This window comes from Rana temporaria, chromosome 4 (assembly GCF_905171775.1).
Source record: "Rana temporaria chromosome 4, aRanTem1.1, whole genome shotgun sequence".
NCBI lineage: Eukaryota > Metazoa > Chordata > Amphibia > Anura > Ranidae > Rana > Rana temporaria.
The window spans coordinates 289,853,476-289,868,619 of record NC_053492.1 but is presented as its reverse complement, the minus strand read 5'-3'; the positions used below and the strand labels follow the sequence as shown (position 1 = coordinate 289,868,619).

General features: G+C 42.2%; 1 protein-coding gene across 15 annotated transcripts in view; it reads left to right on the top strand.

The window, feature by feature from the left end:
* EPB41L2 (erythrocyte membrane protein band 4.1 like 2) overlaps positions 1-15,144 on the top strand; it is a 300,865-nt gene that overhangs the window by 203,046 nt on the left and 82,675 nt on the right. For all 15 annotated transcript variants that reach the window (XM_040350428.1, XM_040350424.1, XM_040350423.1 and 12 more), the window contains 2 exons: positions 573-660; positions 8,269-8,421. In XM_040350428.1, coding sequence (XP_040206362.1) covers positions 573-660; positions 8,269-8,421 — 241 coding nt within the window. The remainder of the gene's footprint in view (positions 1-572; positions 661-8,268; positions 8,422-15,144) is intronic.

The following is a 15,144-nucleotide window of genomic DNA, read 5'->3' as shown; positions in this document are numbered from 1 at the left end:
ATAGAAACAGGGATACGACGGTGTATCAGTAGATACGCCGGCGTATCCCTTTTGTGGATCAGGCCCCAATTTACATGGCGGCGATTGGATTTTACCCTGTGGGTTAAATAACATTTGAGAGATCCAGACACTCAAGGGACCTGCAGTCCTCTAATTGGTGCACCAACACACTATGTATAGCTAGCTAGGGAATTGAACAATGAGAAGGGAAATCGGCAAGGTCAATTATGAATGATTCCCATTTGCGAACTTCTTCAATAAAGTGTGTAGTTCTGCTCGCATTGAGAAATGGCAGTAAATACACTAAGATCAACCTTTCTTGGAAGCTGTAGAAGAAACTGGAACGAGAAGTTTGCTTGACAGGAATCTTGTATTGCCTCATGCCAGACAGATGATACAAGACCATGGTTAATGTTTCACACGGCTATGCCATGCTTGTTCCTTTAAGGTGCTCCTTCTTTTCTTTTTTTTTTTTATATATGGTAAAGCAATCGAGGCATCACCTCTGATGTGTATAACACATAAAGATTAAGAGTCACTTACATACTCATGCCATGTCTATTTGTTTTTAGGGGGCTTACACCAGCACAAGCAGATATTAATTTCTTAGAAAATGCAAAGAAATTGTCAATGTACGGCGTGGATCTGCATCATGCCAAGGTAATTTTAGTTATTTTACTATGATATAGAGAATTGGATATTTGTAAGTTATGTTTAAAATTATGTAATAACTTAATTGGATGCTTCTAGGCCCCTTACACATGGGTGGTTCAATCAGACCCCCCTGTCAGTTTTTCAACGGATGCGTTGTGTTAAGCCTCATACACATAAGATTTTCTGTGGACAAAGTGTAGGACTTTTGTCTGAAGGGCGCTGGCCAGGAACTTGTATTGCATACAAATGGCAAAGAATTGTCGGCCAACAAATGCGAAACTACGTGGTTTGGTCAACTTCTGCTAATTTTGTTATGGTGAGCATTGCTTCTGAGCATGCATGTTTTTGTACTTTGGAGTTTTGTCTGACGGACTTGTGTACACACGATCGGAAAATCCGACAACGCACAATTGTTGGCAGACATTTTTAAAGCGTGCTATCCCACATTTGTCTGGAAAATCTGACAACAATTGTCCGATGGAGCGTACAAACGGTTGGATTTTCCGTCAACAGCCTGTCATCACACAATTCCCTTCAGATAATCGGATCGGGTGTATGAGGCTTTAGTGTTTGGGCAGGTGGATGTAGACAGATGAGTGTCCATTCACATTCGATTACCTCTGAGTTCACCTAGGTCCAAAAATAAGGAAAACTGGCTGTGTCTGGGTAGCAAACACAGGTTCCTGAAGTGGCTGGATGTAAATGACCACATGTCTGTTTACATCCACCTGCCCATTGACATTACATGGATTTGTTAAAGTGTTTGTAAAAGTTTGCCTTTTTATTTTTTTTAAACGGGTCATGCTTGCCTCCTCTGTGCAAGGGTTTTGCACAGAGAGGACCTGAGCCTTCTTTTTTTGGGGTTCTCCAGCAGTAATTCTCTTCGAGTGGCCCCATGGAAAGCCACATTCCATGGGGGCACCCGTGCGGATGCACTCGAGTCCTGCTGCGTCCATTCACACACAGCAGGTATTGGCCCCGCCCCTGGCACTGGATTTGATTGACAGCAGTGGGGGCATATGGATCCTGTTAAAATCAATCTATCCAATGAGGACTTGAGACATCAGCTGGAACTGCTGGGCTCGTGCTTGTTGCTGGAACGTTCGGGTTCAGGTAAGAAAATGGGGGGCTCTGGGGGGCAATGCCCCCAGAAGGTTTTTCACCTTTAATACATAGAATGCATTAAGGTTAATTAACTTGAGACTTTACAACCCCTTTTAAGCTCCATTTGGGCAAAACTGAACAGCAATGTATTTCACAAGTCATCCATACTGTTTGGCTCCAAATCAGTGAGGATCTATTCATGTATCTCCTGCTGATCAGAACCGACATCTTTTGCCTGACGAAGAGGTCCTGTGCGACCTCGAAACGTTGCTGTTTTGATCGCTTCAATTAAATAAAGAATTTTTGGACGTTTTTCTAAATGATCCTTTGTGTGCTGGCGAATATGTCTACATGTTTGGGAAAGGGCCTGAAAATATCCAAACTCAGACTCCCACAATCCAAATAGTTGGCGCGCTTATCCTAAAGTGTTACTAAACCTAGGACCCTGCGTTCACTATATCTGATCTCCCACAGTACACAGAACATGGAAATGTAATTATTTTAGCAAATATAAACTGCTAAATACATTTTCATCAGCAGTATTTAGCAGTCTTGTGACTTCTATCAGTGTCCGGTTAAAGCTTGTAGGAGTTCTGCATTGCACTCCTGTTTCTGCACTGACTGTCCTATCGGGATGCAGGACCCCTGACCCTCTATTTGGACAGTGCTGATTAGCCCTGTGCTGATCACATGCACCCTCCCAAGAAAAAAACAAAACTTTCTAGCAATACACACCAAACTGAGCATGTGCAGCCTGTCCCCTGGCTCTGTATTATCAGGAAATATATTGGACAGAGGAAGGAGAAGAGAATCAGAGAAAATCAGATCAAAAAGCCCTTTTACACAATGCAGAGGATTAACTTCTTGAGTTCCACAGTAAGTATAACAAGTAGGGTTGTCCCGATGCCGAGTATTTCCCTGAGTACTTGTACTCAGGGAAATGCTCCGATGCGTCACCCGATACCTGGGCAGTCAGGGATGATCGGTGCTGCTCTCCCCCTCCGGTAGTTACATGTCCCCTTCCGTGCTGCGTGTCCCCCTCCGTGCTGCTTCCCCCCTCCGGGAGTTACATACCCCCCTCTGGAAGTTACATGTCCCCCTCCGTGCTGCTCTCCCCCTCTGCGCTCTGTGTCCCCCTCAATGTCCTCCACTCCCCCTGTCCTCGATCTGTCAGGATGGAGAGCGGAGGTAGAAGGCGGTAAACACGGCTCCTTCCTTTTCCGAATGAACACTGACTTTGTCCATTCACATAACCAAAACATCGTAACCTGTGTTTACGATGCTCCAGTTTATGAATGGTGAGGAGCCTCCTCTCCATTCATTTTAGCTGAGGGTGCATAGAAAGGGACTGGGGAATCTGTATCCTTGGTTCCTTTCTGTCTCAAAGAAGAGATGTCAGAGGTCTGTTAAGACCCCTGAAATCTCACCAAAGCCCCCCAACAGGGCTAAAAAAAGTAAAAAAAATGCAACCCACCCCCACCCCCCTAAAAAAAAAAAAAAAAAAAAAAAATACTGACACGTGCCACTGTCACATGAAATTTTAAAAAAAGTATCGGTATAGGCGAGTACTTGGGGGAAAAAAGTATTGGTAATCGGTATAGGTGAGTACTTGGGGGGGAGGGAAGTATCGGTACTTGTACTCGCTCTTAAAGTGGTATCGGGACAACCCTAATAACAAGCATGCTTTACTGCATATACAGACTAATTTTACTCGTTTAGTAACATTTTAAGCTAATTTACAAATAATGTTTTGTCAATTAAATGTATTTAAAATGGTTGGAAACCTTTTTGAACTTCAAAATTAAGAAAGCATATCCTCATATAAAGTGGTTCAATAGTGGCTAGTATGGATCCTGGGGACTGGCAAGCTGGCCAACCCTCAGAGTTACAGACATAACATTCCAGCAGTAGATTGCACATCTCTCACCCAAACTGCCATGGTTGCTGCAGTTCCACTAAACCTTGTGACCGCAGGAGGCATCTGTGTATTTTTGGTGTAGCTCTTTGTTGATCAAAAAACTCCCCTCCCTTGTCTAGCTCCAGACGGGACTCCTGCCTGCAAATAGGACTCCACTGCTGTGTCAGAGGCTTGGGTTTGCACAAGCAGGCATCAGCAGCATATGTGATGAAAACTCCATGACACAGAGCCATACGTTTCTGCATTCCTGCTGGCCCCTGAAATAAGGGCAAGGCCTCAAGACTCCCTTCAGCCAGCTCTGACTGTACTAATAGGGAAACTGGAGTCTGGTCTTAGTCTGGCCAGATGGACCCTTGTATCTTTACTCCCACTCCAAGAGCTATGCAGTACAGCTCACTGCAATCATGCTGCTACCCCCCCCCCCCCCCCCATCTGCTCCAACAGCTAATGTCTATCTGTCAAAGCAGGCCGGAGGATCCACTGCTTTAGAGAGCTCTGGAGGAGAGAAGACTGCAGCTAAAGAGGTACAGATTATGTGGGAGGCTAGTCGGCAAACGTGGGGTTATGTAAAGGTTTTTTACCACTTTAAGGAGAACCAGTCAACTGGGCATCTGTATTAATTAGAATCTCCAATTGTTTTAATAGTGCAGTTTTGCTTCTTGGGTATTACTTGATTTTTACTTGTATTCTTTCCTATTCATACAGATGTATCGGGCTATATAAGGCTGCTCATACTCTTGCCTGAGCTTAGTTCTGATGGCTGTGCATTTATCATTAAGTCTCGTTTTAACACATATGCAAATTGGATGTGTTTTGAACTGCATCTGATTCTCATGATATGCGGTGCAGCCGCAATGCGGATTTAAATAAGCCCTGTAAAGCCCCGAGGGCTTTCACACTGGAGCAGTGTGCTAGCAGGACAGTAAAAAAAAGTTGTTAGCAGCATCTTTGGAGCAGTGTGTATACTGCTCCTCCACCGCTCCTGCCCATTGAAATCAATGGGCACTGCGGTTATACCGCCGGCAAAGTGCCTCTGCAAAGGTGCTTTGCAGTGGTTTTAACCCATTCTCGGCCGCTAGCGGGGGTAAAAGCGACCCGCTAGCAGCTGAATAGCACCACAAAATTTACAGTAAAGCGACACTAAAAATAGCGGCACTTTACCCCCCTCACCCACCCCAGTGTGAAAGGGGCCTAAAGCTAGTTTGTAAAAACTGCAGACATCCCACAAAGACCATGTTGATTGACATTTTTTTCCCCCTCTTCCAGCAGCTCAGGTAGAGTATATTGCTTATGAGCTCTCAGTAGAACGGTCACTCTCCCTAAGGATTATACATTGAGCTGACATTTCTGTTATAATTCAAGTAAAAAAAACAAAAAAACATAAGCATCTATTGAGAGGCAAAGGCGCACTGCTTTAACTGATAATTTTTTTTAACTCCGATTCTTACAATAGCCTACTGTATTTAAAGATTGCTCTCTGCATATACCGTTTATGTTGCCTAAGGCCCCATGCACATGAGACGCAGATGCAAACTCATCTAAACGCACGTTTTCAAACGCCCGTTTTGCCGCGAATTTCGCAGCGTTTTACCGCGTTTGCGCTTATAAGCGTTTAGTTAAGAAACCTCATAAGACCCTCCCTAAGCTAAAAAAACTATTTAACCATTTCAGACATTTTGTGAGACCAGAGTAGCAGCTGAGAGAGCAGCAGTGTACTTGTATTTAGCGTGTCACTTGCCACATCACCTGCCACAAGTTGTGGATTGTCCACTTGCCACGTCACCTGCCACAAGTTGTGAATTGTCCACTTGCCACGTCACCTGCCACAATTTGTGGATTGTCCACTGGCCACGTCACCTGCCAAGTCACCTGGCCATGTCACCTGCCACAAGTTGTGGATTGTCCACTGGCCACGTCACCTGCCACAAGTTGTGGATTGTCCACTGGCCACGTCACATGCTATGTCACCTGGCCACGTCACCTGCCACAAGTTGTGGATTGTTCACTAGCCACGTCACCTGCCACAAGTTGTGGATTGTCCACTGGCCACGTCACCTGGCCACAAGTTGTGGATTATCCACTTGCAAAATCTCCTGGCCACGTCGCCTGCCACAAGTTGTGGACTGTCCACTTGCCACGTCACCTGCCACAAGTTGTGGATTGTCCACTTGCCACATCACCTGACCACGACACCTGCCACAATTTGTGGATTGTCCACTTGCCACGTCACCTGCCACAAGTTGTGGATTGTCCACTGGCCACATCACCTGGTAATGTCATCTGGCCACGTCACCTGCCACAAGTTGTGGATTGTCCACTTGCCACGTCACCTGCCACAAGTTGCAGATTGTCCACTTGCCACGTCACCTGCCACAAGTTGTGGATTGTCCACTTGCCACGTCACCTGCCACAAGTTGCAGATTGTCCACTTGCCATGTCACCTGGCCATGTTACCTGGCCATGTCACCTGTTCACATCACCTGGCACGTCACCTGGCCACAAGTTGTGGATTGTCCACTGGCCACGTCGCCTGCCACAAGTTGTGGATTGTTCACTTGCCACATCACCTGGCCCCGTTACTTGCCACGTCACCTGCCAAAAGTTTTGGATTGTCCACTCGCCACGTCACCAGGCCATATCACCTGGCCACGTCACCTGCCACAAGTTGTGGATTGTCCACTGGCCACGTGACCTGCCACATCACCTGGCCACGTCACCTACCACAAGTTGTGGATTGTCCACTTGCCACGTCACCTGGCCATGTCACCTGCCACAAGTTGTGGATTGTCCACTGGCCACGTCACCTGGCCACGTCACCTGCCACAAGCTGTGTATTGTCTACAATGCAATGCAAGCAATTAGTTTTTTTAATGTTGTTTTTTTAATGGTTTTTCATCATTTGCCATCATTTTTGAGATGTCTAATGTAAAAAAAAAATAGGTCCCCTTTAAAAACGCCTATAAACGAAATCGCGGCAAAACGCCGGTACCGCGTTTTGCGGCTGAAACGCGAAAACGTTTGCGTCTGAACCCATTTGTTTGCTTCTGAAAAACGAGCAAAAACGCAACTGCCGAAAAACGCAGAAAAACGTGACTGTGTGCATGGACACATAGGATAACAACATGAATGTGTTCAGGGGCAGTTGAAAAAGCTGTCCAAATGCCTCTGAACATGCGTTTACCAGCGTCTCGTGTGCATGGGGCCTTAGGCCTCATGTACACTGCTGCTGGTAAACAGACATTTAGGAACAGTTGGGCATTTTTTTCAGCTGCCCCTGAACTCTCCTCTGTTATCTTATCAGTACATGTACACAGGATCATTTATGGCCATTTCTAGGCAGTTGAGTTTAGAAGCATTTTTTGGAATGCAAAAAAAGCGTTCAGTACAGGTGTTCAGAGGCATTTGAAACACCAAATGCTTGTAACAGCTTTTAAACGTGTGTAAATGCGGTAACTTGCATTTAGCCATGTTTTGTTTACAGTAATTATTTCATTTTTGCCCATTTGAAAATAAATATATATTATATTTATTTTTAAAACTTTTCTAAACGCAAAACGCCGCTAAACACAGCAAACCTGAGATGTTAAACGTTGGTTGCCATCTGTCAAGTTAAATCGTTCAGGAGAGGTTGTAAAAACGTCCGGTGTACATAAAGCCTAAAACTGTAAGTTAATTCAGCATCTACAGTTTAAGAGGCAGCCCAGCCAGTTATACCCAGCGAGATGCAGTCACTTGGGGCTGATTCCACAAAACTGGCGTACAAATATAGAGCTATTGCTAGTAGCAACAATTCAAGTTTCACTCTTTATTTTATTGGTCTTTTTGATGTTGCTACTAAACTGATTCCATCAAGGATGCCTTCATATATGTGTGCTTTAGTGTGGTGTGTTTGGTGTTTTCATATACAAATGCACTTCTGCATCTAGTTCTTGTGGCTCAAGTTTCCCATCTGTTCTCTTGCTGGCAATGGTGGGGATTGGCAGTACGCCACAAAGACCGGTTCTAATACCCAGAGTGCAGAGTTAGGCCCCTTTCAGACGGACGGCTGTTTTGCCGCAGTTAAAAGCACTACAAATGTTTTGTGAAATTCAAGGCTCCAGGCACTGCGATTAGCTGCATTTGCACATTGCGATTACATGCGTTTACGTGCGTTTAACTGCGGCTGCGTTTAGCTGCGGTATTCATTTCCATAGCAACCATTTGTTTCTTTTTTTTTGTTTGGGTCCCTTGAATTCTAAAACGCTGCTATCCGCAGTTGACAAAAAAGACTGCGATTACCTGCGGTTATGTGCATATAGCTGCGCTACATCGCACCTGGACGCATTCAATTCTATTTTTTCTATTCGCACCAAACCGCATGTAACGTAATCGCACACAAACGCTGTGTGTGAATGGGGCCATAGGAAAACATTGTGTGCTTTTAGCTGCGGTAGAAAAATAGAAAATCCGCAGCTAAAAGCACCATTCTATCCGTCCGTCTGAAAGGGGCCTTACAGTCCCTGGTAATTTTAGCAGTACAAAAATGTATTGCTTTTAGAAATGTTGTTCATATAATGTCCGCTCTAAATATTTATTCCAATCTATTTTGTTAGGATTCTGAAGCTGTGGATATCATGCTAGGTGTTTGTGCAAATGGATTACTTATTTACAAGGACAGACTTAGAATTAATCGTTTTGCGTGGCCCAAGATTCTTAAGATTTCCTACAAACGCTACAATTTTTTCATTAAAGTGAGACCTGGTGAGGTAAGCAACATGGATACTTAATATGTACCACTGTAATAGCATTTGTAAGTATGTGTTGTACACTTTCCATTGTGGTTTATATTATCTAACAACTCTGTAAAATATGTCTGTAATGTTAAAAACAAATGGGGGGAGGGTAGGTGCTGCCCATTTTCCCCTGATGTAGAAGGGGTAGAGGTGATGCATGGTTTTGGTTAAGGTGTCATCTTTTTAAAAATCCCATGATGGTAGCTGCACCACTAGAATCTAGAAGAAAAAGTATGTGTAATGGGACTATGAATACCCCTCCAAATTGCCAATATTTACATAACAAAATAAATAAAAAAAGTTGACCTATCTTTATTCCATCAATTTAAAAACCTTTCACTTTAAAAAGCATATAAAATTTGTAACCATAAACAAGCAGAGGAATTGTAACATGGAATATCAATATCATTTGGGTTGACGCATTTCATGAGATGACACATTTTATCAGGACCTCAGATCTCAAATATAGATCTAGATGGTCACTGAACGGATATTACATTGTTTTGTTTTTTTGTTTTTTACACATTGGGTATAATATGTCATAATCTATAACCTCACATTTATTAACAACAAAAAAAATAAAATAAACCTCTATCCCTGGGAAAACAAAGGGGTGGGGAATAAACCTATATACCTTGTTCAAATTCACTCAAATATGCACCCTTGGTACAGTTGCACTACTGGGGTAAAAGGAAAACCATTGCTGCTAATACAAAAAATTTCATTGTGGAAATTAAACTATTCCCTTATCCAACCCAAGTCTGTAATCAATATACAAGTGCATCTGAAAAATGAATATCATCAAAGAGATTATTTCAGTAATTCAATTCAAAAAGTGAAACATCTATATTTTATGTAGATGTGTTGCGTACAGAGTGATAGATTTCAAACATTTCTTTTTTTTAATTTTGATGATTATGACTTAGGCTGGATTCACACCTATGTATTTTTAGTGCTTTTAGCATTTTGTAGATTTGCACTACAGCCCATTTACTATGGGTTCCTATGGAACAAGTTCTGTAGTCCAAATCTGCAAAATGCAAAAAGAACTTAAACTTCCTAGGTGTGAATCCAGCCTTGCAGCTAGTGAAAACCCAAAATTCTGTTTCAGAAAATTTGAAGATTACATAGGATCAATAAAAAAATGTTATACCGGTAAAAAAAAATTTAGATGCACCTGTAAAGTGGATATAAAAAGTCTACACACCCCTGTTTAAAAGCTCAGGTTTTTGTGATGTAAAAAAGAGACAAAGCAAAGTCATATCAGAACCGTTTCCATGTTTAATGCGACCTATAAATTGTACAACTCAATTGAATAACAAATTGAAATCTTTTAGGGGGGGGGAGTAAAAATACAAAAAATTAATGTGGTTGCATAAGTGTGCGCACCCTCTTTTATAACTGGGGATGTAGCTGTGATCAGAATTAATCACATTCAAATTCATGTTCAATAGGAGGCCAGTTTTCCCTCAAAGGGGCGGGGGGCAGGCTGGGAGGGGACAGGTGGGAGAAGGAACGGGAGGGGGGGCGAGGGAGGGCGCGGGTTGGGTGGGAATGGAATGAGAACCCCAGTATATGTTAGGATAGAGTCAAGAGAGCTGATTATCAACAAATATGACTGACTTAAATATAATCTCGTATAACGTGAAAGAACTGAGCTTACTGAAGGCGGACGTGGTCATGTTGCAGGAGACACATTTTTCTGCAGGTTCAAACTGTAAAATTACCTCTCAGACTTGACCCCTTTGGTACTATGGAGATTCACCCATTAGCCGAGCTAAGGGGGTGGCCATAGGGTTTGCCAAGGAGATAAGGTTCACTTTAGACGAAAGAAGGTCGGATTCAGATGGGAGATACTTGTTCCTGAGAGGGAAAATGAATGGAACTGAAGTCTCATTGGCAAACATATATGGCCCAAATAAAAATTCTATTAAATATTTAATGGGGGTTATAACAGATTTCATGGAGTTTTAAAGGGGAGGTTCTATAATGGCAGGAGACTTAAATTATTGTATAGATCCTGAGATAGATAGTACGTCTCGTGCACAGGGGACCGGAACGGCCTGGAGGAATAAATTAAAAAAGAAAATGCATCAACATCAGCTAGTAGATGCATGGAGGATACAACATAACAAGGAGCAGGATTATACATTCCACTCCCCCTGTACACGAGACGTACTCTAGGATAGACTTTTTTTCTGATTGAGCATAGATTGCTTGAAATGGTAAGTAGTACCAAAATTGGAATAGTGACCTTCTCGGATCATGCGCCAGTAACACTACAATTGAAAATAGGGGAGACGCAACATAAAAGTATCAATTGGAGACTTAACAAAGAACTCTCAAAAGATAAAGCAATAGAAACGAGAATAACCGAGAAATTGGAACAATTTTTTTAAGATTAATAGTACGGAGGATATGTCTGAGGCCGTAGTCTGGGTGTCGCGTACCTGGTTGGAGGCAGAAATGCCGAGAGGGCTCCCCTTGCGGCTGAGTGCAGTACACCTCTGAGGTTGGGTACAGAGGGTGTAGTGCCCAGAGAAGCACAGGTTGCCAGATGGATCCAGGAGAGAAGAGCTGGTGAGTGCCTGAAGAATACTGGAGAATACAGGAAACACCACTGCGCTGCAGTCTCTAGGAGTCCTCGGTAACACTTGACAAGGTGTGCACATGGAGCAACAGTGGATTCCCGGCTGGGGATCAAACACTGTGGATCCAGGCAGGAGATGCAGGTTGCAGGAATGGAGACAAGCCAAAGGTCTAGTGTTGGAAAACAGGCAGGAACAGATAACTGAAGCAAAATCTGTGAAACAAGCCGGGATCAGGTGCTGGAGAAGGTAACAAGTCAGTAAAGCAAGCCAGGGGGTCAAACCAGGAGAGCGGATCAGACAAATCAGGAACAAGCCGGGTCACAACAGGAAATCCAAACGGCAGTAGTACAGAGACTCAGGAAGGCTGACAACAATCCAGCAATTTGGATCAGACAATGGCAGCCTTTTATAGGCCAGCAGGAGGATCTACCTGTCACATGATGTGCCTATGGCTCCCATTTCTTCTACTGGCAAGATTGCCAGTACTTCTTCTATGGCCATTTTCCTGACACTGGGATACCCGCAAGGCATATATATGGGGAATACTAATTAAGGAGGGAGCGGAGAAAAAAAAAAGAACTAAGGTGAATAAAACAACCCTAATAAAAGAAATATATGAATTGGAACAACACCCTAAACAAACTAGAGAAAAAAAATCCCTATTAAAATTAGATATCAAAAGAGAAGCACTGAGAGAATTAATAGAGCCGGAAACCCGAATAATGTACACCCAAGTAAAGAAAGAGAGGTACCAATGGGGCAATAAGCCCGGCAAATACTTGGCAGTTTTTTTCTTTTTTAGTAATTTCGCTAACTATGTAGAAAAAATACAAATGGGCAGTAGAGACGTAGTTCATAAAACAGGAGAAATAGCGAAAACCTTTCAAGATTATTATGGGAGACTCTATTCAATTAATAAGAACGAAACAAGAGAAAAGATGAAACAAAAAGGGAGAAAATAAACTTTTCTAAGGGAAACAGAATGGGATATAATATCAGAAGATAAAATTGGATGTCTAGAGGCCCCTTTAACAGAAGATGAAATCGGGGAAATTTATAAAAAATTCACCGGGTGGGAAGAGCCCAGGACCGGACGGTCTGACGATACTCTATTATAAAAAATGTATAGATATTCTAGTCCCTAGAATGTGCTCTTATATGAACGGGATAGGCGCAAGGTGGGATATGCGCAGAGAGGCGTTGGAGGCCACTATTACCATAATCCTGAAAGAGGGTAAAGATAGTACTTTGCTCCAGCTATCAATCTCCCTTTTAAACAGTGACCCTAAGATATTCTCTAAAATATTGGCATGAAGGATGAAAACAATCATGAACGACCTGATACATACCGATCAGGTAGGTTTTGTCCGTGGAAGGGAGGGATAACAGAATTGGAACTCTTTTAGCGGTACAGAAAATTAAAAATAGCGGGGCCCCAGGTCTTCTCCTGTCAGTTGACGCTGAAAAAGCGTTTGACAGGGTAGACAGGGGCTTCATGTATAGTACTTTAGAAGTAATAGGAATAGGACCAAGAATGATTACCTGGATAAAGGCCTTTTACAACCGACCCATGACAAAAGTGAAAGTTAACGAGACCCTCTCGGGATTATTCGAAATGCACAATGGTACAAGACAGGGATGCCCTCTATCCCCCTTATTGTTAGTGTTGGCATTATAACCCCTATTAAGAGGGATAAGGAAGAACTCGGATATAAAGGGGATAGGGGTTGGAGAAGAAGAACACAAACTTGCGGCTTACGCGGATGATATTTTATATAACCAGTCCCAGAATAACCCTACCAAACTTAATGAAATCATTAAAAGAATATGGAGAGATAGCTAACTTTAAAATGACCCCGACTAAGTCTGAAACCCTAAGCATAAATACTTCTAAGAGGAATCGAAACAAACACCTATTAAAATGAATTCCCGTTTGTCTGGGGTAAAAAAGAGTTAAAATGACAACAATTACAGAGACATTATATAAAGCAAATTGTATGCCTCTATTAGAGGATATTAAGGCAAAATTTAACAGACTGACCTCAGGCCAATTATCTTGGGGGGGGGGGGGGGAGGGCAGAATAAATATTTTTAAAATGTATAAAATGCAGATGCTCCTGATCCCACTACCACAGATGTATTTTAAAACTTTACAAACGATGTTGCTAAAATTCATCTGGCGAGGGGAAAAAAAGCACCTATCAGTTGGGTAACACTGACAAAAAAAAAGGCACAAGGGGGGTGGGGTGCACCAGATATTAGAAATTATTATAATGTAATTATTCTCACACAAATTATAGATTGGATTAAAAATAATAAACAAAAAGAAAAAGGATAGATAAATATGGAATATCAAATGAGTAAGGCATCACTGGGGAAGATTATATGGATCCCAGCACAATACAGAGAACTTAGGGACTCACATAGTATTACACGGAATGCAATAAGAATTTGGGATAAGGTACACAACAGGGAAAAATTTGATTTTTCACTCCCCGCTAATACCACTAACAGATACAAAATATTTTACACCAGGTATAGATAAGTTATTTGGAAAATGGATCACAAAAGAGAATTCACAGTTGAAAGACGTTATGACGCAGGACAAACTGAGTACATATCAGGAACTAAAAAATAGAGGGGAAGTGGTAGAGATAAATGAATGGCGGTATGCCCAGTTAAAGCATTTCTTTGAGGCTCTACCCCAGCCTATTGGATCGGCAGAGAATTTACGGCCTTTAGAGAAACTCAGTGGAGAAAAAGGAGGGAAAGGATTGACGTAGCCTGGAAATACCGCCATACATTAAAAAGTGGGAGAAAGAATTGGGCTCATAGCTGAATGAATTAGAGTTAAAACAAATAATGAAGAGGGTACATTCCACATCAGTAAATAGTAAGATGACGGTGTTAAACTATAAGTGCTTGGTGCGTTGGTACATAACACCAGATAAGGCAGATAAATGTAATAAGGAAATATCAGAACGTTGCTGGCGTGGATGTAAAGAAACCGGGAATATGGCACACATATGGTGGACATGCACGAAAAAAAATGTGCGATGCTTTTCATATATGTAAGTTTTGTATTGTAAGAGATAATTGGCAATGAAAAGATGTGTCTCATGAAAATCAAATAGAAATATAAAAAAAAGAATATACTTAAGCCAGTTAGCGTGATATTATTCCAAATATGTATACAGAATATGAATAACGTTGTACAAACTCAAATAAAAAAAAAATAGGAGTCAGTACACCCCTGCTATCATTTAAAGTGCCTCTGATTAACCCCAAATAAAGTTCAGCTGTTCTAGTAGTTTTTTTCTGACATTTTCTTAGTCGCATCCTACAGCAAAAGCCATGGTCTGCAGAGACCGTGCATCAGAGGGATCTCCTTGTTAAAAAGTATCAGTCAGGAGAAGGCTACAAAAGGTTTTCCAAGGCATTAGATATACCATGGAACACAGTGAAGACAGTCATCATCAAGTGTAGAAAATATGGCACAACAGTGACATTACCAAGAACTGGAAGTCCATCCAAAATGTATGAGAAGACAAAAAGAGAACTGGTCAGGGAGACTGCCAAGAGGCCTACAGCAACATTAAAGGTGCTGCAGGAATATCTGGCGGGTACTGGCTGTGTGGTACATGTGACAACAATCTTCTGGATTCTTCATGTCTTGGCTATGGGGTAGAGTGGGAAGACGTAAGCCTTTTCTTACGAAGAGAAAAATCCAAGCCTGGCTAAATTTAGCAAAAACACATCTGAAGTCTCCCAACGGCATGTGGGAAAATGTGTTATGATCTGGCCATAATTCCAAAAGATATGTTTGGTGCAAAAACACTGCACATATAACATGATGGTTGACTCCACATAGACATACAGAGGGGAATTTATCTCTCTTTTTCCAAGTTTATCTAAACAAGCTGAAGATGGAAGCTGATTGGTTGCCATGCACAGCTTTGCCAGATTCTGCCTGATCCAGTTTTGTTCAATTCCCCTCACAGTGCAGACAAGACAGTATTCAGTAAAAGGGTATTAAAGAGAACCTTGAAGCTGTGCCCAATGTGATACCTCCAGCTGGCAGGGTGCCATTTAAAGATCTGTATGT